The 20,948-nt window shown below is 36.0% G+C and overlaps 1 protein-coding gene and 1 long non-coding RNA gene across 4 annotated transcripts in view; one reads left to right on the top strand and one right to left on the bottom strand.

The window, feature by feature from the left end:
• trim46a (tripartite motif containing 46a) overlaps positions 1–19,079 on the top strand; it is a 31,523-nt gene extending 12,444 nt beyond the window's left edge. For all 3 annotated transcript variants that reach the window (XM_051956309.1, XM_051956308.1, XM_051956307.1), the window contains 4 exons: positions 2,929–3,258; positions 5,958–6,187; positions 8,666–8,733; positions 14,091–19,079. In XM_051956309.1, coding sequence (XP_051812269.1) covers positions 2,929–3,258; positions 5,958–6,187; positions 8,666–8,733; positions 14,091–14,538 — 1,076 coding nt within the window. In that variant the 3' untranslated portion in view covers positions 14,539–19,079. The remainder of the gene's footprint in view (positions 1–2,928; positions 3,259–5,957; positions 6,188–8,665; positions 8,734–14,090) is intronic.
• Positions 11,786–14,082, bottom strand: LOC127536347 (uncharacterized). The gene is made up of 10 exons (XR_007945349.1): positions 13,917–14,082; positions 13,755–13,859; positions 13,395–13,424; positions 13,215–13,244; positions 13,095–13,139; positions 12,720–12,809; positions 12,435–12,479; positions 12,225–12,299; positions 12,105–12,164; positions 11,786–11,999 (listed from the first exon to the last, which is right to left on the bottom strand). It is a non-coding gene; the product is annotated as an uncharacterized LOC127536347 (long non-coding RNA).
• Positions 19,080–20,948: the final 1,869 nt, after the last annotated feature.

Raw genomic sequence — 20,948 nt, 5'->3', positions numbered from 1 at the left:
AATCTACGGTCCAGTTGCAGATAATTGCGATGCGAATCCATTTTTATACATCTGTGGGAAGCTTTTTTAACATTTAATAGAAGAGTTTGACTCGTTGGAGTTAAAATGAAACGCTTAGTCAGAATTTTTTTTCGATTGTCGACAGTTGGAGATCTTTGTAATTCATTTCAGTTAGAAAAACAACTGCATTTATTTTTTATTTTTATTTTTATTTTTTTGTCTTTAGTTATTTATTTATTATTATTATTATTATTATTATTATTATTGTCTGTTAAAGACATTGTTCTGTATTAAAATGTAAAAACTGCAATAAAAATAATGAAAAAAAAAAAGAAAAAAGAAAAACAGCTGCAGAAACCTTATTGGTCCCAAAATCAATGATTCTAGCTACAAGAATCTGATGCGTGATATGCATCACATAAAAGTGAAATTATATATTTCTGTGGTTTTGACTGGTGAAAATGAGGTCGTAGATGTCTGTAGTTTTCATTTCGGATAACTTAGCTGGCAAAAGAGGGTGCTACCAGTCACTTTTTCTGAAATATGCACGACTTTACAAAAAAAAAAACAAAGCATGTTTTGAGCTGTGTGGTAATCATCTCGTAAAAGTGGCACCGTACTTGTGTATTTCTGTGGTTTTGGTCAAAATGAGAATGCAGAAATCTGCACATTTAATTTTGGAGACGGAAAACTTAACAGCTCGCTATAGTTGTCTTCGTTTTTCTGTGATATGAACAACATAAAAAGCTTGTTTTGATCTCAGTAGTGTGGGTTCGTCTGGTCAGAATGATGCCATAAATATGCGTAAGTTTAATTCTAGATAGTGAAAATGCAGATACTGGAAAAAATGCCCCTCTCAAAACAAGAAAAAAAACGTATTTCAAAGAGCTTTTACCTTGAAATAAGTGAAAAAATCTGCCAATAGAACAAGTGAGAAATGTCTTGGTAAGATTTCTTGAAATAAGATGTGATATTTAGAATATTGAGATCTTAAAATGAGCTGAAAAATCTTATTTTTAGCTATTTTTTTCCACTACTGTGAAGCTTAGGTGTCTTAACCCTCCTGTTTTCCTCATTTACAGGCACCAAAAAATATTGTTTCCTTGTCTGAAAAAAAAATCCAAAAATTCAGCCAAAAATTCCCAAAATTGATTAAAAAATGAGCAAAATCTTCCGGAAGAAAATTCTTTAAAAGTTTTCCTTAAAAGTTTTATTTAAAAAAAATGATTTTTTTTTGAAGAAATAAAAATTTAAACACCAAAAAAAAAGAAAATTGTAAATATTTTCTAAACATGAATAAAAATCTTCCAAAAAATCTTAAAGATATCTAAAGTGACTACATACATATATCAGTAAAACTTGTCATATTTTCTTTAAGAACATTTTTTCACCATTTCTTTTTTCCACCAAAAACATGTTCAAAAATTTCCCAAAAAATGAAAATGTGGAAGTTTTCACTGTGAAAATATAGATTTTTTTCCCACATTTTTTAATTTTAAAATGGATCAATTTGATCCGCAGGACGACACGAAGGTTAAAACAAGATAATTTCCAGATTGTTTGACTTAACAGGATATTTAAGATACATTGTCTTATAACAACACTGGAAAAAATGCTCCTCTCAAAACAAGAAAAAAAAAACTTGTTACAAAGAACTTTCACCTTGAAATAAGTGAAAAAAATCTGCCAATAGAACAAGTGAAAAATGTCTTGGTAAGATTTCTTGAAATAAGATGTGATATTTAGAAGATTGAGATCTTAAAATGAGCTGTGAAAACTCATTTTAAGTTATTATTTTCTGAGAATTGTCAAGCTTAGGTGTCTTAACCCTCCAGTTATCTTCATTTATGGCACCAAAACATATTGTTTCCTTGTTTGAAAAAAAATCCAAAAATGTAGCAAAAAATTCCCTAAATTTATAAAAATTTGCAAAATCATCATCAAGAAAATTCTTTAAAAGTTTCCCTTAAAAGTTTTTTTCAAAAAATCTCCAAATTTTGCAAGGAATAAAAATAAAAATAAATAAAAAATCTAAAAATTGTAAACATTTTCAAAAAATGACCAAAAATCTTCCAAAAAAGCCTAAAAATATGTAAAGTGATTCCTTATATATCAGTAAAAGTTCTAATTTTTCTTGAAGAACATTTGGGGGAAAAATCAAGTAAAATTCAGCGAAATTCGCTGGATTTTGGTAGATTTTTTTTCCAGAAAGTTCTTAAAGAAACATTTTTGTTAAACATTTCTTTTTTTTTTCTACCAAAAAATGTAATAAAAAAAAAAATTCCCAAAAAATGTTGAAAATGTGTTTTCACCGTGAAAATATATATATTTTTTCCACATTTTTAAACTTTAAAACGGGTCAATTTAACCCACAGGACGACATGAGGGTTAAAACAAGATCATTTCAACGTAGTTTGACTTAAGATATTTAAGCTGCATCATCTTAAAATAAGTCCCTCCATCTTGCTAAAATGTCACTTTTTAAGTGAATTTATCTTAAATCAAGTGGGATGAGACATTTTGACTAAAAACAAGACAAACGGACTTGGTAAGATTTGGAGTTTTTTCAGTGAAGCCTCTCCGTCTTGTGGAAATATCACCGGTTAAGTGAATTTATCTGAAATCAAGTGGGATGAGACATTTTGACTAAAAATACGACAAATTAACTTGGTAAGATTTTAAGCTTTTGCAGTGTATAAAATGCTGAAACGGCTTGTGATAGATGTTATCTTTAATGCGTGATATGAGTCATGTAGAAGTGCCATTACACAGGTGTATTTCTGCGGTTTTAACTGGGAAAATGAGCTGCAGTTTTAATTTCTTAGCTGATAAACGTCAGAACAGCTTTCTCCAGTCTTTTTTTCTGTGACATACACCACATGAAGACCTCGCTTTGAGCTCATCGGCGTGCTTTCGTCTCCTCCACAGCTCCTCTGGCTCCGGTCATCGACACCCAGAAGACTCTGGCCTACGACCAGCTGTTCCTGTGCTGGCGCCTCCCTCAGGATTCGGCTCCGGCGTGGCACTTCTCCGTGGAATACCAGCGACGAGCCGGAGGAGCCGCGGCCACGTGGGGCGGCACCAGATCGCCCAACGCCGCCGTGGCCTGGCAGCGGCTGGACGAGGTGAAGGGAACCAGCGCCGTGGTGGACCGGCTGCAGATGGACAGCGTCTACGTGCTCAGGGTCCGAGGATGCAACAAGGCCGGGTTCGGGGAGTACAGCGAGGAGGTTTACCTGCACACTCCTCCTGCACCCGGTGAGAGATCTGCACAATGTTTCAGTTCTGCATTTCACTCTTCATCCTGCACCTCACGAGAGGCCGTAACGCTTTTAGTTTCATCAAGTTTTTGAATCGAAACCTCTGAACTCCGGGTAATTTGTTTCAGATTCCAGATTTATATGATGGAGTTATTCATATTTAATCTTCTCTGCATGATTCCTGAGCTCCATCAGAGCTGTCAATGTCATAATTTCAATATTCTAGTGAAGGCCACATGTACATATCAGTGAATCTATTGAATTTCAAGAGTCTAGCTACATTATTTGTGTCTGAAATGCTTTGAAATGAATCTAAAATTGTACAAAAGGACACACAATTGCCCAAATTACTTGAATCCGGTCCAAAATGAATCAAAACTGTTTAAAAATGCTTTAAAACTTTACCAAAATGACACAAACAATGTCCTGAAGGACAGAAAAAATGCACAGAGTGATTCAAAACTTCTCTAAAATGTCTCAAAACGTGAAACTTGCCCTAAATTAGTTGAAAAAATGGCCTAATGTGCTTTGAAATGTATCAAAATGACCAGCTATTGAACAAAAGGACTCAAAATTGCCCCCAAATCACTGGAAATCTATCCAAAATCAATTGAAACTCTTCAAAATGCTTTGAAATGTGCCCAAAATAAATTAAAAATTATAGAAAAGGACACAAAAATTGCCCAGACTTACTTGAAACCTGTCCAAAATGAATCAAAACTGTTTAAAAATGCTTTAAAACTTTACCGAAATGACACAATGTCCTGAAGCACAAAAAAAAAATGTACAAAGTGATTCAAAACTTGTCTAACATGTCTCAAAACATGAAACTTGCCCTAAATTAGTTGAAAAAAATGGCCTAAAGTGCTTTGAAATGTGTCCAAAATGACCAGCTATTGAACAAAACTACTCATAATTGCTCCAAAATCACTGGAAATCTATCCAAAATCAATTGAAACTCTTCAAAATGCTTTGAAATGTGCTCAAAATGACTTAAAAATTGTACAAAAGGACTCAAAGTTGTCCATTGATGACAAAAATCCTGATAAAATTTGTTAAATCTGTTTAAAATGCTTTGAAATTTGCGCAAAATGACTTAAAAATTGTACAAAAGGACTCAAAGTTGTCTATTAATGACAAAAAATCTTGATAAAATTTGTTAAATCTGTTTAAAATGCTTTGAAATTTGCGCAAAATGACTTAAAAATTGTACAAAAGGACACAAAAATTGCCCAAACTTACTTGAAACCTGTCCAAAATGAGTGTGCAACCATTTGAATGCTTTCAAACCTGTCTAAACAGGGCTCAAAATTGGCCAAAATTAACTTGAAACTTGCCCAGAATGACTTAAAATAGGACAAAAGGACACAAAATTACTTGAAATTTCTCAATAATGAGTTAAAAAAATATTTGAATACTTTGAAACCTTTCTAAAATGACCAAAAAGTTCTCAGAACAAGACTCAGAATTGGCAAAAAGTGACAGAAATTCTGTCTAAAATGACACTGTCAGCTCATTTTTTTTTTACTGCAAAATAAAGTCCTCCACCTCTATGGAAACAGAACAACTATCGCTCAAAGTAGAGACGAGTAAAACATGTTTTCTGTGCAGTATGACACAAACAGTAGAAAATTAAAGCTGAATTTCTTTAATTTTTTTTATTCAGAAAAATTTTAAAAACCTGGAATCAGCATGTACAACATTTTTCCAAATGCACACAGGTGTTACCAGTACTATAAAAATAAACGGTGACTCTACATGCTGTGGATATTTTACTATTAATCGCTTTCCATACCTGCTCTGTGCTAACACATCCTGCAGTTCAGCCGAAAAGCCTCGGAATTTTTATCCAGTGACCGTAGCTTGCAGCTGATTTGCTGTTGGCTTCTCGTTTAGTGCAGAAAAATTCAGAATTTTTTGTTTTTACAGAATCTACGTAATGCAAACATTTTATTTTTGGCAAAATTATAAGTGAGAAATACGAGATTTTGATGAAATATCATGATTTGGTTAATTTTTAAAATGGAAATGGACATCAAACATAGCTACTCCAATGATTGTTGGAAAGCTGAAAATTATACAAATTATGTAGTTTTTACAGATTCTGCTTCTGATAAATGGTGTAATTTTGTGGATTTTTTAAAAAATAACTGCCTTTCAAATGCACCAGTCGGGGTTCAGAGCGTGATTAAAAAAGATGCTTCCTGAAACACAAACTGGAGCTTTTCTTGCTCATTTTCTTTCCAGATGCAGTGTTTTAAGTTTTTCCAGTGCTGTCATTTTTCAATTGACCGACTAATCTTGTTATTTCTTTTCTCTCCATCCCTTGATTTCCTCCATTTCTGCACAAAGCCTTGGTTTTTTCGCTCTGCATCCCAGCGTCATCCCAGTCATGCTATCTCTGCTTCTGTCTTTCTTGCACCAGGTCTGTCCTTCTGAACTTCTTTACCGTTTGTCTGTTGTGTCCATTGTTTTTCTGGGTGTTTCTCTACGTACACACCCCTTTAAGTACCATTTAAGCCAGAGTTTCCCCACTAAAAGCTGTTTATCTGTCACGTTTTTCATGTTTCTCCTCCTCTTGAAGCATCTTCTTCCTCCTCCTGAAACCTTTTCAGCTGATCTGCCTCTTATCCCGTGTTCTCCTCTGATCTTTCCCTTCCTCGCCGTCTTCGCTTTTCCTTCTTTTTCCCCCGCCAGTCTTGAGCTTCTCCCTGGACTCTCGCTGGGGTTTGCACGCCGACCGTCTGGCTCTGGGTAGAGGTCAAACCTACGCCCGCAGCGTGCCGGGCCTCTCCCTGCTGCAGGCCGCCGACCGAGCGCTCACTTCCTGTCACCTGACGTCCGACCTGCTGGTGGCCGACCTGGCCGTGACTCAGGGACGACACTACTGGGCATGCTCAGTGGAGCCCGGGTCCTACCTGGTGAAGGTGAGGCGTTTTTTTTTTGTTTTTTTTTTTAAACATTTTAATTCAAGAAAAACATAAATAATACAGGAACAAGATTCAGTAAATGCAACGTCTTGAATGATTTTTCTTGCATTAATGCTGTTGAATAAGAAGAAAAGGAAAAGAATAAATTCTACAAGTAAATATAAATAATGACAATAATAATAATTACTATAGAAATGCAAACAAACTCAAAAAAAGGTGTGTTTAGTAGCGCTGTCAGGGCCATGTGGTCGTATAGAAGTCAGTCTATCGAAATGCAAAATCAACAGGTCCCAAATTTTGTGGAATTTTCCAATCGATCCTCTGGTGGAATACTTTATTTCCTCCAATTTCAGAAATAACTAGTGGTGAGACGCAATTAAAAGATTAATCTACTTAATTAGAAGCTTTCTAATGAATTATAAGCGATTAATTGCGTTTTTGAATGCTGGTTGTTTTGCAGCGAGTTTCCAGCTGCTTTCAGGTCCCTGCAGCTCATTTGCATAAAGCAGACTTGACTTCTACAAATTCGGCTGCAGAGGTCTGACACGTCGCGAAATATTCGTCTCAGCTAGCCGTCGTTGAACTAAAACGAGGACGGGTTCAGCAGCTTGTTTCTCGCCTCAAATGCTTTCAGAAATTCTTTTTGCTGAAGCGTTGGTGTGACAAAAGAGAAAGTTTGCAGCCGAACCACCACGTTGGTCCGACCATTCTACTTGACTGAAGCTACAACGTTGAGCAGCTGGTGGCCCACGGCAGCGTCCTGTGCATCTTCATCACGGCTGGAAAACAGACTTTAGGTTCATTACCGCCACCTACTGGACTGGAGTGAGCATCAATGTTACTGGTGTGGGAACTGAGAAATGCGTATTTTTTAACGCATTATTTTTTCTCTAATTAATTGATTGAACGCATTAATGTCCCAGGCCTAGAAAAAACAAAAGTTCGCTGAGCCAAACCATTTAAAACTGTTCTTCTATGTGCCAGAGGGAATGCAAAAGCAAAAACATTTTACTCATTATTGGCCCTTTGAGTGTTATCAGCTAATCTTCCAAACATGGCCGTTTCTACAGAGGGTTTCACTTCAGCGTCAAATGCATCGTTCAAAGTTTTACAAGCAGAAAACCAAAAATCTCTCAATGTAGGACAAGTAGTATTACTGCAGCGCTCACATCTGTCTTCTCTATCAGGGTAGATTTTGGATAATTTACAGTTAGTGTCACGGATTTTATGAAAGACCTTGAAGTGGATCAGACGGACACATGATGAGATGGACACATGAGGATGTTCAGTTGAATGAATGAATGAATGAATGGTTTATTTTTCGGTTACAAAAATTACAGCAAAAAAAATTTTTTTCCTTTCCCGCCTTTTCTTCTCTTACTCTTTCCTCATCCCCTACTCCTCTCAAAAAAAAGATGAAAAAAGAAAAAAAAAAAAACCCAAAACCTCCAGAAAAATATATATACCAGGCTTTGCAAAAGTTCTGTTACACGATTTCATGATCTTTAGAGACGTTTACATGTCGGAGTGAAAAATTCCATTAAATAAACTGAAAGTTCTACCTTATAGGCAGGTGTTCTTAATACAATTTTTTCTCCGGTGAAGTTGTATCAAGATGGAAGTCAAAAGAGTTGAGATATCTGCTCTCCTTCATGCTGGCCACAACAAGAACGGTGAAGACCTGAAAGATCTTCACCATTCTTTAGCCTCTCTGCAACTCTGTGGACGGTCATCCGGCTGATGTTCAGCACAAAGGAGAGCAGATATCTCAACTCTTTTGACTTCCATCTTGATACAACTTCACCGGAGAAAAAAAATTACTATTAAGGACACCTGCCTATAAGGTAGAACTTTCAGTTTATTCAATGGAATTTTTCACTCCGACATGTCTCTAAAGATCATGAAACCGTGTAACAGAACTTTTGCAAAGCCCGGTATATGTTTATACAATAAGAATTTTTACACGTTCTGTAACCGAAAGAGGAATAGGCAGAAGCCGAAGCTTATTTTGCTTATCCTATACAATCCCTAGAATCACCGAGCATTACAGTAATACATGAAATAGAACACACAAAGGATTTAAAAAAACAAACAAGATTTTAACTCTACTGTAGCCTTCTTTAGTTTAATCAGTTGATCAGTTGATCGTAGTCTGAGCACGGCTCCAGATATTTCCATCCCAAGTTCCTCTAAGCCAATCTAACGAACTATTGTGAAGGGAAGTTATCGTATTTGAGGTATTTATGTTGCATAGGAGTCCTCAGAATCTTCTCCAGTCCTGGGTCTGGTGGTAAAACAGGACGGACCTGGAAGTATCTGAACAAATCTGACTGCTTTGGTTTAAATTTTTCAGAAAGGTCATTAAACTTTCCAAAAAGACCATGCATGTAGAGAGAGGTGAGGCGGGTTCATGAGGGTCGGCTGGTTTGATAATAAATGATCCGAACATGTGGGCTGACTGGGTTTTGTGTGCAGGTGGGGGTCGGGCAGGAGGCGAAGCTGCAGGAGTGGTTCCACCTCCCTCAGGACATGGCCAGCCCTCGGTAACTCAACCTCAGTCTTCTTAAATATTGACGAATTTAACGCACCGAAGCACAAATGCAAACGGAATTAACTGCCGTTGGTTTAAGGACGTTCGTTGTCATGTTTATTTATGAGAAGAAATGTCACATCTGAAGCAGCATAAATAGATTTTTTTAATATATCTTTGTCCACATGGGGGCACCATAGCAACCCAGTGAAACAACACTGATGTGATTTAACTCTAGGAAGTCACCACAAACCCCTAAAGACCGACTAAGTACCGTCAACATACGGCAGACCGACTAAGTACCGTCAACATACGGCAGAAGATGTGTTTTACGAGCTCTGTGGACGGATTTTACGAGCTCTGTGGACGGATTTATCGGCTCTTATTTTCAATTTACTTCTGTTTGTCGTGGAAGATTTAATTACTAGATATTCCCTCCCAATTAAACACTTAGTTTTTCCCCCCTGAAGCAACAGGAAACTCAACATCTGTGAGCAGGGACAAAGGTTGGTTTCTGCTCCTCAAACAGAACCAGCATCAGTTTTATTCCCAAGAAGGTTTTCACACACTTCAGGAGTTTGACGTGTTGTTTTGGTGCATCACATTTTTACAAATATTTCTGCTCGACCATCTCTGATTTGCCTGAAAATTTTGTAGCACAAAACATAGATTTTTCTAAAGATATTTACGATAAGCTAGCATGTTATATTAAATACCTTCCAAAAAGACTAGCCTGTTGACCAACTCTCAGCAGGTTTGTTTTGTATATTTTACACGTTCTTACTCTGATAAATGGTATCATTTTGGCGATATTTTAGAGATTACATGCCTTTTTAAAGTGCAGATGGGTTTCAGGGTTCAGAGGGTTACAGAAAGTATTAAATAAGATGCTTTACAAAGCATAAATTGGAGCTTTTTGTGCTAAATTCTTTTGCAGATGCAGTTTTTTGTTTGCTAGGCAATTATGAATCATTTTTAATTTATTCTAGATGTATTTTAAGATATTTTAGACAAGTTTCGAGGCATTTTCTGCAATTTTGAACCCTTTACTAGAATTTTTAAGTCATGTTGGGCAAGTTTCAGAGCATTTTTGAACAGGCTTCACTTATTTTGGATAGGATTTCACTCATTTTGGCCAATTTTTTTATCATTTTAGACAAGTTTCAAAGCATTCAAATAGTTTCAACTAATTTTTCACAGGTTTCAAGTAATTTTGGGCCATTTTATGTCCTACGGTACAATTTTTAGGTCATTTTGAGCAAGTTTCAAAGCATTTTAAAGAGATTCAACTGATTTTGGACAGGTTTTCAGTCATTTTTGGGCAATTTTATTTCACTTTGCACATTTTTTGTAAAGTTCAAAAGCATTTTTCAACAGTTTTAACTAATTTTGGACAGGATTCGAGTAATTTGGAGCAATTTTGTGTCCTTTTGTACAATTTTAGACCCATTTCAAAGCATTTCAGACAGTTTTTAACACAAATAATGTAGCTCAAGTCCTGAAATTCCATACTCTCATTGATATGTAGATGTGGTCTTCAATAGGATATTCAAATTAGATAGAATAATACATACAAGTGACAGTGAAATGCCGTGTTTTTAGTCAGAACACACACAGTTCTGCAGCATCCCCTTCATGTATTTCATCTTCTAACAAGCGGTTCGTCACGTCGATGCAGCCGAACACATCAGCGGTGACGTTTCCTGGAACTCATTGGGTGTTTCTGCTCTTTCAACATCTCACTCCGTCGCCCAGGTGACCCGGCAGCCGAACAAGCCTCAGCTGGAATCCGCCCACGTTTGTCCGTTACATAACATGTCGGTCAAAACACAGCTGTGACTCAGAAATGTGTCAGATTAACGTCTGAAGCAACAGTGTTGGTCAGATTTCACTGGATGCTGCAGAAACAATAACACACCTACTTTTAGTTTAGTGAATAAACACCTGCAGCATCGCACAGCAGAACAAACAGTCAGTGAGTCCTTAAACTGAGAATGATGTGTGCAGCTACACATCTGGACACACAGCTGGATCTGATAGTAAAGTAAGATGTTCCACATACTTTCCAGGTTGACATGGTGGGATTACTCATATTGAAGCTCCGTCAGAGCTGTCAGGACCTTTTTCTAAGCTAATTCCTGCCATTACTCACACAAAAATGACATTTCACTGCAACTCGTTTATATTATTCTATCTAATTTCAATATTCTGTTGAAGAACCCATAGAATTTCAGGACTCTGGCTGCATAATTTGTGTTAGAAACCGTCAAAAGTGATTGGAAATGGGTCTAAAATTGTACACAAAGACACAAAATTGCCTCAAATTGCTTTAATCATGTCAAAATTAGTTAAAACTTTAAAAATGCTTTGAAATTTTACCAAAATTTTGCCCAAAATGACTCAAAAATTGTACATAAAGATTCAAAATTGCCCAAAGAAACCTAAAATCCCGCCGTAAATGAGTTAAAATCAGTTTGAAACACTTTGAAACTTGCCCCAAATGACTCAAAACCTGTCCAAAATGTCTAAAAGCATGTCTCAAATGAATTAAAAACTTTAAAAATAACTCTAAATTACCCAAAATGACTCAAAAATTGTAGAAAATAACTCAAAATCACCCAAAGTAACTTAAAAAATCCATTATAAATGAGTTAAAATCAGTTTAAACTGCTTTGAAACTTCCCCAAATGACTTGAAAATTGTCTAAAAGGACTCAAAATTGTGCCAGGTGACTCAAAGCATGTCTAAAATGAGTTAAAATAAACTGTCAGAAATTATTAAAAAATGACTGAAATGATATCCAAAGTGAGTTAAATCTGTTTAAAAAGCTTTAAACTTGCCCAATATGACATGAAAATGTTCTAAAGGACTCAAAATTGTAGAAAATGACTCAAAATGTGACCAAAATGTCTTAAAACGTGTCTAAGATGAACTAAAAACACTGAAAAATGACTCAAAAGTGCCCAAAATGACTCAAAAATTGTAGAAAATGACTTATAATTGCCCAAAGTAACTTAAAAACTGTCATAAATGAGTTTAGAATCAGTTTACAATGCTTTGAAATTTGAACAAATGGGTCGTTTGATGAACTGGTGCTGATCAAACTTTGATCCTTGACTGCACTGTTGCCGAATTCCAGCGTACCTCTACTTAATTTACCTCTACTTAATTTACCTGTAATTAACTTACCTGTACTTAATTTACCTCTACTTAATTTACCTGTAATTAACTTACCTGTACTTAATTTACCTCTACTTAATTTACCTCTACTTAATTTACCTGTACTTAATTTAGCTGTACTTAATTTACCTTTACTTAATTTACCTGTACTTAACTTACCTCTACTTAACTTACCTCTACTTAATTTAGCTCTACTTAATTTACCTGTACTTAACTTACCTGTACTTAATTTACCTGTACTTAACTTACCTGTACTTAATTTACCTGTACTTAATTTACCTGTACTTAATTTACCTTTACTTAACTTACCTATACTTAATTTACCTGTACTTAACTTACCTGTACTTAATTTACCTGTACTTAATTTACCTGTACTTAACTTACCTGTACTTAATTTACCTGTACTTAATTTAGCTGTACTTAATTTACCTTTACTTAATTTACCTGTACTTAACTTACCTCTACTTAACTTACCTCTACTTAATTTACCTCTACTTAACTTACCTCTACTTAATTTACCTGTACTTAATTTACCTCTACTTAATTTACCTGTACTTAATTTACCTCTACTTAACTTATCTGTACTTAATTTACCTGTACTTAATTTACCTCTACTTAATTTACCTGTACTTAATTTACCCTTACTTAATTTACCTCTACTTAATTTACCTCTACTTAATTTACCTCTACTTAATTTACCTGTACTTAACTTACCTCTACTTAATTTACCTGTACTTAATTTACCTCTACTTAACTTACCTCTACTTAATTTACCTGTACTTAACTTACCTCTACTTAATTTACCTTTACTTAATTTACCTGTACTTAACTTACCTCTACTTAACTTACCTCTACTTAATTTACCTCTACTTAATTTACCTGTACTTAATTTACCTCTACTTAATTTACCTGTACTTAACTTACCTCTACTTAATTTACCTGTACTTAACTTACCTCTACTTAATTTACCTGTACTTAATTTACCTCTACTTAATTTACCTGTACTTAATTTACCTCTACTTAACTTATCTGTACTTAATTTACCTGTACTTAATTTACCTCTACTTAATTTACCTGTACTTAATTTACCCTTACTTAATTTACCTGTACTTAATTTACCTGTACTTAACTTGCCTCTACTTAATTTACCTCTACTTAATTTACCTGTAATGAACTTACCTCTACTTAACTTACCTGTACTTAATTTACCTGTAATTAATTTACCTCTACTTAACTTACCTCTACTTAATTTACCTGTACTTAATTTACCTGTACTTAATTTACCTGAACTTAATTTACCTCTACTTAACTTACCTCTACTTAACTTACCTGTACTTAATTTACCTCTACTTAATTTACCTGTAATTAACTTACCTCTACTTAACTTACCTCTACTTAATTTACCTGTACTTAATTTACCTGAACTTAATTTACCTCTACTTAACTTACCTCTACTTAATTTACCTCTACTTAATTTACCTCTACTTAATTTACCTGTAATTAACTTACCTCTACTTAACTTACCTCTACTTAACTTACCTGTACTTAATTTACCTGTACTTAATTTACCCTTACTTAATTTACCTGTACTTAATTTACCTGTAATTAATTTACCTCTATTTAACTTACCTCTACTTAATTTACCTGTACTTAATTTACCTGAACTTAATTTACCTGTACTTAATTTACCTCTACTTAACTTACCTGTACTTAACTTACCTGTACTTAACTTGCCTCTACTTAATTTACCTGTACTTAATTTACCTGAACTTAATTTACCTCTACTCAACTTACCTCTGCTTAGTTTATCTCTACTTAATTTACCTGTAATTAATTTACCTCTACTTAATTTACCTGTACTTAACTTACCTGTACTTAACTTACCTGTACTTAACTTACCTCTACTTAATTTACCTGTACTTAATTTACCTGTACTTAACTTACCTGTACTTAACTTACCTGAACTGAACTTACCTGAACTTAATTTACCTGAACTTAATTTACCTCTAAATTTACCTCTACTTAATTTACCTGTACTTAACTTACCTGTACTTAACTTACCTCTGCTTAGTTTATCTCTACTTAATTTACCTGTACTTAATTTACCTCTACTTAACTTACCTGTACTTAATTCACCTGTACTGTAACGTACTTCATTTATTGTCGGTAAAGTTCCGTTCCATCCTCCAGCTGCGACCCGGACAGCGGCCATGACAGCGGCGCTGAGGACGGCCAGGACTCTCCTCCGTTCTGCTTCCTGACGATGGGGATGGGGAAGATCCTACTTCCTCCAGGACACTCCCAGAGCGACAGCCAGAGCCAGGGGGCCGTCCACTCCCACTCCCACTCCCACAGCAGCAGCCACGGCGGCCTGCCTCACCCCCACACCGCCCCGCTCCCGCCCCGGCTGGGGGTGTGTCTGGACTGCGATAAAGGCCGGGTGTCCTTCTACGACGCCCACTCCCTGCGGGTGCTGTGGGAGGGTCTGGTGGACTGCTCGGCCCCGGTCTGTCCGGCCTTCTGCTTCATCGGCGGCGGCGCTCTGCAGCTGCAGGACCTGGTGGCCAACCGGAGCATCGAGGAGCCGCCGCCCCGGAGGGTCACCATCCAGACCAGAGCCACCAACCTGAGCAAATAGACGAGTGGGTAGGACCAGTTCACTCACAGCTCCAAGTCTGACGCCTCAGGTCACCAAAGGATACACAAACACAGAGATTCTGTGTGAGGAAGTCTGTGCTACCAAGGTTATAATGGATTTAAACAGATCAAAAACACGTAAAAGTATATACACGTCTGACATAGGGTAGCCAACGAACAATATTATGTTGTTTTCAGAGTGGCTTCACCTGTTATACCTGCTAAATGTAATTTAAAACTAATTTTGGACTAGTTTCAAGTCAATTCTGACCTGTCTGAGTCCTTTTGACAGTCATTTTTGACTCATTTCAAAGCATTCACATAGTTTTCAACTCATTTTATGGACAGGTTTCAAGTAATTCTGGGCAATTTTGTGTCCTTGTTGACAATTTTTGATTCATTTTGGACAATTTTGAGTCCCGTTAGACAACTTTTGAATCACTTTCGACATGTTTTAAGACATTTTGAACCAGTTTCAGTCATTTTGGCCAATTTTGCGTCCCGTTAGACAGTATTTAAGTCATTTATCACAGAGTTTGGACAGCATTCTAGTAATTCTGGGCAATTTTGCATCCTTTTGGTGATTTTTAAGTCATTTTGTGCAAATTTTAAATAATTTGACAGTTTCAACTCCTTTTGGACAGGATTCCGGTCATTTTTGAGTCACTTTGGACATGCTCACAAACATTTTACACCTTTTTTCTAACTACGGTAATTTAGGACAAATTTCAAGTCAGTTTTTGGCATGTGTCCTTTTGGACAGGTCTGCAATCATTTTAGGTGATACGGAATCCTTTTTGGCAGCTTCTAATTCATTTTAGACATGCTTTAAGACACTTCAGATGCATTTCAAGTCCTTTTGTGCAATTTTTCAGTCACTTTAGACATTTTTCAAAACATTTTAGACTGCTTTTTAAACTTATTTTACAACATGTTTCAAATCAGTTTGGACAGGCTTGAGTCCTTTTGGATAATTTTTGAGTCATTTTAGACAGGATTCCAGTCATTTGGGGCAATTTTAAGTCCTGTTGGGCAACATTTTGAGTAATTTGTGGCAAGTTTAAAGCATTCAAGTAGTTTTCAACTCAGTTTGGATGATTGATTAAAAAAAAAAGTTGTCTAACAGGACTCAAAAATGGCCAAAATAAATAAATGACTGGAATGCTGACCAAGATGACACAAAAATTTAATATAAGGACTCAAAATTGCTTAAAAAATACTGAAACTATTTTTGTCTTTTTGTACAAAAAGGCTGAAAATTGTCCAAAATGACTTGAAACTTGGCCTAAATTAGCCGAAACAAACACAAAATCTGTCAAAAATGCTTTGAAATGTGTCCACAACATTGTACAGAAAGACTCAAATTTGCCTATAAATTACCAAAATCCTTTCCAAAATGAGTTAAAACTGTTTGAAATGCTTTGAAACTTGCCCAAAATGTCTTAAAAATTGCCTTAAAGAACTCAAAATTACATAAAATGATTCCAAATTTGTCTAAAATGTCTAAAAACATGTCTAAAATGAATGGAAAAACTGTCAAGAATGACTCAAAATTGCCCAAAACGACTTGAAAGCTGTCCAAAAATGAGTTGAAATCAGTTTAACAATGCTTTGAAACTTTGGCGTTTGGTGAACTGAGGCAGAATTCTCGTCAGACTTTGATCCTTGACCGAACTGTTGCTGTTAATTCTGACGATAATTTTCCTTTTAATGTGACTCTTGAGATCTGACTATAATATTTGATCTGTTCTTTTGCGTTTGCACTTGGCCTGAAATGATCAAATCTCTCTTCTGGCTTGTTTTACTTCTGTTTTCTCCTCTGGACGTTGTGGCTGAAGTGGTTTTAGACTATGCAGAATTCTGTTGACGGTCCAACACCTTTAGAGCAGGTTAATGAATGTCTGCCTAAAAAAAGAAGAAGAAAATATCTGCTTCTCCCTTTACACTTGTCTTATTCCGTCCCAGAATGATTCGGGCAGCAAAGAGTTGCATGCAAGTGTAACGAGGATTCATGAATCTACCGTATATGCAGATAAAGTGACTGTCGCCTTGTGCAAACACCTCAGATGTACTGTACAGTTAAGAGTGGAATTATTCATAAACGAGCAAAATTAGGATTTGGAGTGAATTTTTAATGGTTGAACTGATTTTTTTCTGATTGGAAATGGCATAAATAAGTGATAAAAGATGGTAAAAATGCTCAATTCTCTTGTCGTTGACTTGTAACTGACTACTAGCCTCAGTTTTTATTGTATTAAAATAAACTAAATATGACGTGGATCATTTAAGAGAGTATAGAAACTGCATTATCCCAAATGTTTTCTCACAAAAATGTGAAAAATGGAAGAAAAAAATGTGCAAATAGTTCAAAATAATCGTTTTTCTTTTAGCCCAGAAACAATGTAACAGAGCTTTTCCAGTTTGCACTGTCAGAGAGGTTTCATACCTGAGCATATAAAATTTCATGACTCCAGCTACATTATTTGAAATGCTTTAAACTTTACATAATATGACTTAAAAAATGTCCCAAAGAACTCACAATCTTGCAAGATGACTCACAACTTATCTAAAATGTCTTAAAGCATGTCTAAAAGGGATGAAAAACTGTCAAAAAATTACACAAAATTGGCCAAAATGACAGAAATTCTATCAAAAATGTTATGAAATTTTCCCAATGTGACTTGATGGGATGAAACTATTTGAATGCATTGAAACTTAAATTATTAAAAAGCTGTACAACAGGACTCAAAACTGCTCAAAATATCTGGAATCCTTTCAGAATTAGTTTAAACTGTTTAAGTGCTTTGAAGCCTGCCCAAAATGACACAAAATTTGTCCTAAGTGTCTTAAAACACGTCTAGAATGAATTAAAAACATTCAAAAATGATTCAAAATTGTATAAAAAGACTCAAAATTGCCCAAAGTAACTTAAAACCGTTCAAAAATGAGTGAAAATCTGTATAAAATACATTAAAACTTGCACAAAATTATTAAAAGGTTAACCAATCCCGTCCAAAATGACACAAAAATATCTTGAAGGACCCAAAATTGCAAAAAAAATGGCTTGAAAATGTGTCAAAATATCTTAAAAGATGTCTAAAATGACTTAGAAATATCCAAAAATAACTCAAAATTGACCAAAATGACTCAAAAATTGTACAAAAAGACTCAAGATTGGCCACAGTAACTTAAAAAGTTGCCATAAATTAGTTAAAATCAGTCTAGCCCAGAAACAATGTGCTATAACTCTTCCAGTTGGAGACACTAGGTTTCATACCTGAGCATATAAAATTTCATGACTCCAGCTATATTATTTGAAATGCTTTAAACCTTGCCAAACATGACTTAAAAATGTCCCGAAGAACTCAAAATCTTGCATGATGACTCACAACTTATCTAAAATGTCTTAAAGCATGTCTAAAAGGGATGAAAAACTGTCAAAAAATTACACAAAATTGGCCAAAATGACAGAAATTCTATCAAAAATGCTTTGAAATTTTCCCAATGTGACTCAAAGTTTCAGAAAATGGCACAAAACTTCCTCAAAATGTCTTAAAATATGACTAGAGTGAATTAGAAACATTGAAAAATAGCTCAGAATTGCCCTTAATGACTCAAAAATTGGACAAAATGATTTAAAATTGAGTTAAAATCAGTTTAAAATGCTTTCAATTGTGCACAAAACCATTAAAAACTTGTCCGATCCTATCCAAAAAGACTTAAAAAATTCTCCAAAATGACCCAAACCTCTCCAAATTGATTTGTCCTATAGTTAACAAATGGTGTAGCAATGAAAAAAATACATAGAAATAGTTAAAATTCATCGTAAACACAACATTTTACTTTCTTTTCTCACTTTAGATGTCATTTCCAGCCTTAAGAAGCCTGCTGGTGAAGTAAAAAGTCACTTCAAGTCGAATATTTTTGTGGGCATGAATAATTCCAGGCTTAACTTTATGTCTAATTTTCTATCTTGATTTTTTTTTTTAAATGTAGCTTCGACAGCGTGAACATACTGCAGCTAGAGAACGTGGATATTCTTCTGGTTGTGAACGGTGACGTTCTGCTGCGTCTATAAAAGCCCCGTTTTGGTCTTTTCAGAAGTTAAAAGTGATAAACTGTGACGTCTCAGTGATTTGCACATAAACATCAACGATCGGCTGCAGTAGAAAACATTTTGTAAGCTCTGCTCCACTTTGACTTTTCAATTGTTTTTCCCTCCGTAGTAGCTTACGGACCTCCAAAGGTCGCGTTTGGGGAATGTAAGAGCGGGAGTTTTTACCGTCACGTTTTCAGGCTCCGACTGTATTTTGATATCCGCTGTGACTTCCTGGTGGGTAAGTGTGTGAGCTCTCGTGCTTTTCTCTGGTTCGTACGTACGTTTGAGTCCCGTCACGGACGATTCGTCCCCTCGTCGTTCCAGCGCAGCATTCGGATGACTTCAGACTGTAGCATCGGAGGTCAGAACCTCCCAGTTCAGCCTCGCCGGCGGAATGTTTCTGTCATGTCATGAGAAAAACAATAAAAGATCGACAACATGGAGTCAAGTCTCTATAATTGTGTGGTTTCTAAGTTGAAAAGTTGAGTATTTCCTAGCAAAAACAAATGCTTTAGAAAGATTATATTGAAACTAAGCACAAGAAAATCAGTCTAACTGCATGAACATGATTGTAAAAGGTTGTTACTAGAGGTACGGACCCGTATCCGTAGCCTGTGGACTACGGATACGGCACTTTCCATTTGCCAATCAGATACGTGAGATCTGGTCACGTGACTCCCGGTAGACACTAGCGGTACGGACCGTAGCATCGGTACTACAGGTACGGACCCTAAACCTGACCCTAACACTAACCTTAACCTTTGCTTACCTTTCAACAGTTTGCAGTGCTTAGCAGCTGCTTAACTCGCGAGACTCGCGTACGGGTCCGTATCTGTCTGGCAAATGGAAAGTGCCGTATCCGTAGGCCACAGGCTACGGGTCCGTATCTGTAGACACTACCATTGTAAAATGAGCTATGAGCATCAGAACTCAACCTTTGGGCTGTACCTATGTCTGCATCATGGCTCCACATGGAAAGAAAGCATTAAAATATCTGATCTTGAGGCTTCACAAAGATGGAAAAGGATCCAAGAAGATCAACTCAAAATCAAACACTGTTGCAGCACTTATCAGGAGGAGTCGTAGTTCCACTGATCATGGCTGCAGTGGCCGTCCTCCTAAAATGATTCCACAGACAGTGGACTACTTTCATAATCCAGCTGTGAAAAACAGATGGAAGCTGATTCAGACTTGATACAGGAGTTATTAATGGAAATCAGAGTTTGTGTGAAGCTCGGACAGTGAAGAACATCAACTACTACGGACGACGTTTAAGAGAAGAAGCTCGTCACAAAACCACAAGAAGAACATCAAAAGAAGCCCGATTGGAGAACATTCTTTGTTCAGATGAAGATAAATGAGTTCAGATGGAGTCCAGCATGTTTGGTGTGAACCTGACCAGGACTACCACAGTGGATGCATGGTCCTGACAGTGAAGCACGGAGGTGGAAGTGTGATGAGATGGGGCTGGATGAGAGCTACTTGAGTTGGAGAGACGACATTTATAGATGCATATCTGTGGATTAAATCAAAATACTGGCTGACAAGCAACTGGAAGAAGAGGAATATTCCAGCAGGAGAACCTTCCAAAGAACTAAACCACAAAAACAGTTTCTGCAGAACGAAAACTCCGACCTGACGTGTGTTGCATGAAGACCTTCGGGGTGTTTTCATTTCGAGAGGTGGAGCAACACAAACCCCTCCAGCAAAGAACAGCTGAGAAGAAGTTTTCTGAAGGATGTCAGAACATCTCTGCAGAAAGCAAATCCATCCAGACACACGAAGCTTTGAAAAACCACTGAAAGGTGGACTGACTTTAGTCACACTGAGTTCTTACTGTGGTGTATTTTTAATACAGTAAATCTAAACAGCTAGTTTTTAATTTGACATCAGAACAGATAAACTACCAGTCAAAACTTTGGACACTCCTTCAGTGCTTTTTATTTATTTCTGTTATTTTCTACATTGTAGATTAATGCTGAAGATGAACAACATAATTCCATATGTAGTATTTTATAGCTCTGATGTCTTCAGTATTAATCTATAACGTATAAAATAATTAAATAAAAACCATTTAATGCGAAGGTGTGTTCAGACTTTTGACTGGCAGTGTACCAGCTGTTTAACTTAGGAGTAATCAGATTACTGTAAGGTGATGCAATTATGACTCATTTGACATTTAAACTTTTTAAAATTGGTCTAAAGTTGGTTTAAAGTTGTACAAAAGTACACAAAGTTGCCCAAAATCATTTGAAACTCGTCTAAAATGAGATGAAACTATTTGAATGCATTGAAACTTGTCTAAAATTATT

This window comes from Acanthochromis polyacanthus, chromosome 12 (assembly GCF_021347895.1).
Source record: "Acanthochromis polyacanthus isolate Apoly-LR-REF ecotype Palm Island chromosome 12, KAUST_Apoly_ChrSc, whole genome shotgun sequence".
Classification (NCBI taxonomy): domain Eukaryota; kingdom Metazoa; phylum Chordata; class Actinopteri; family Pomacentridae; genus Acanthochromis; species Acanthochromis polyacanthus.
This window is presented reverse-complemented; position numbering and strand designations above follow the sequence as displayed.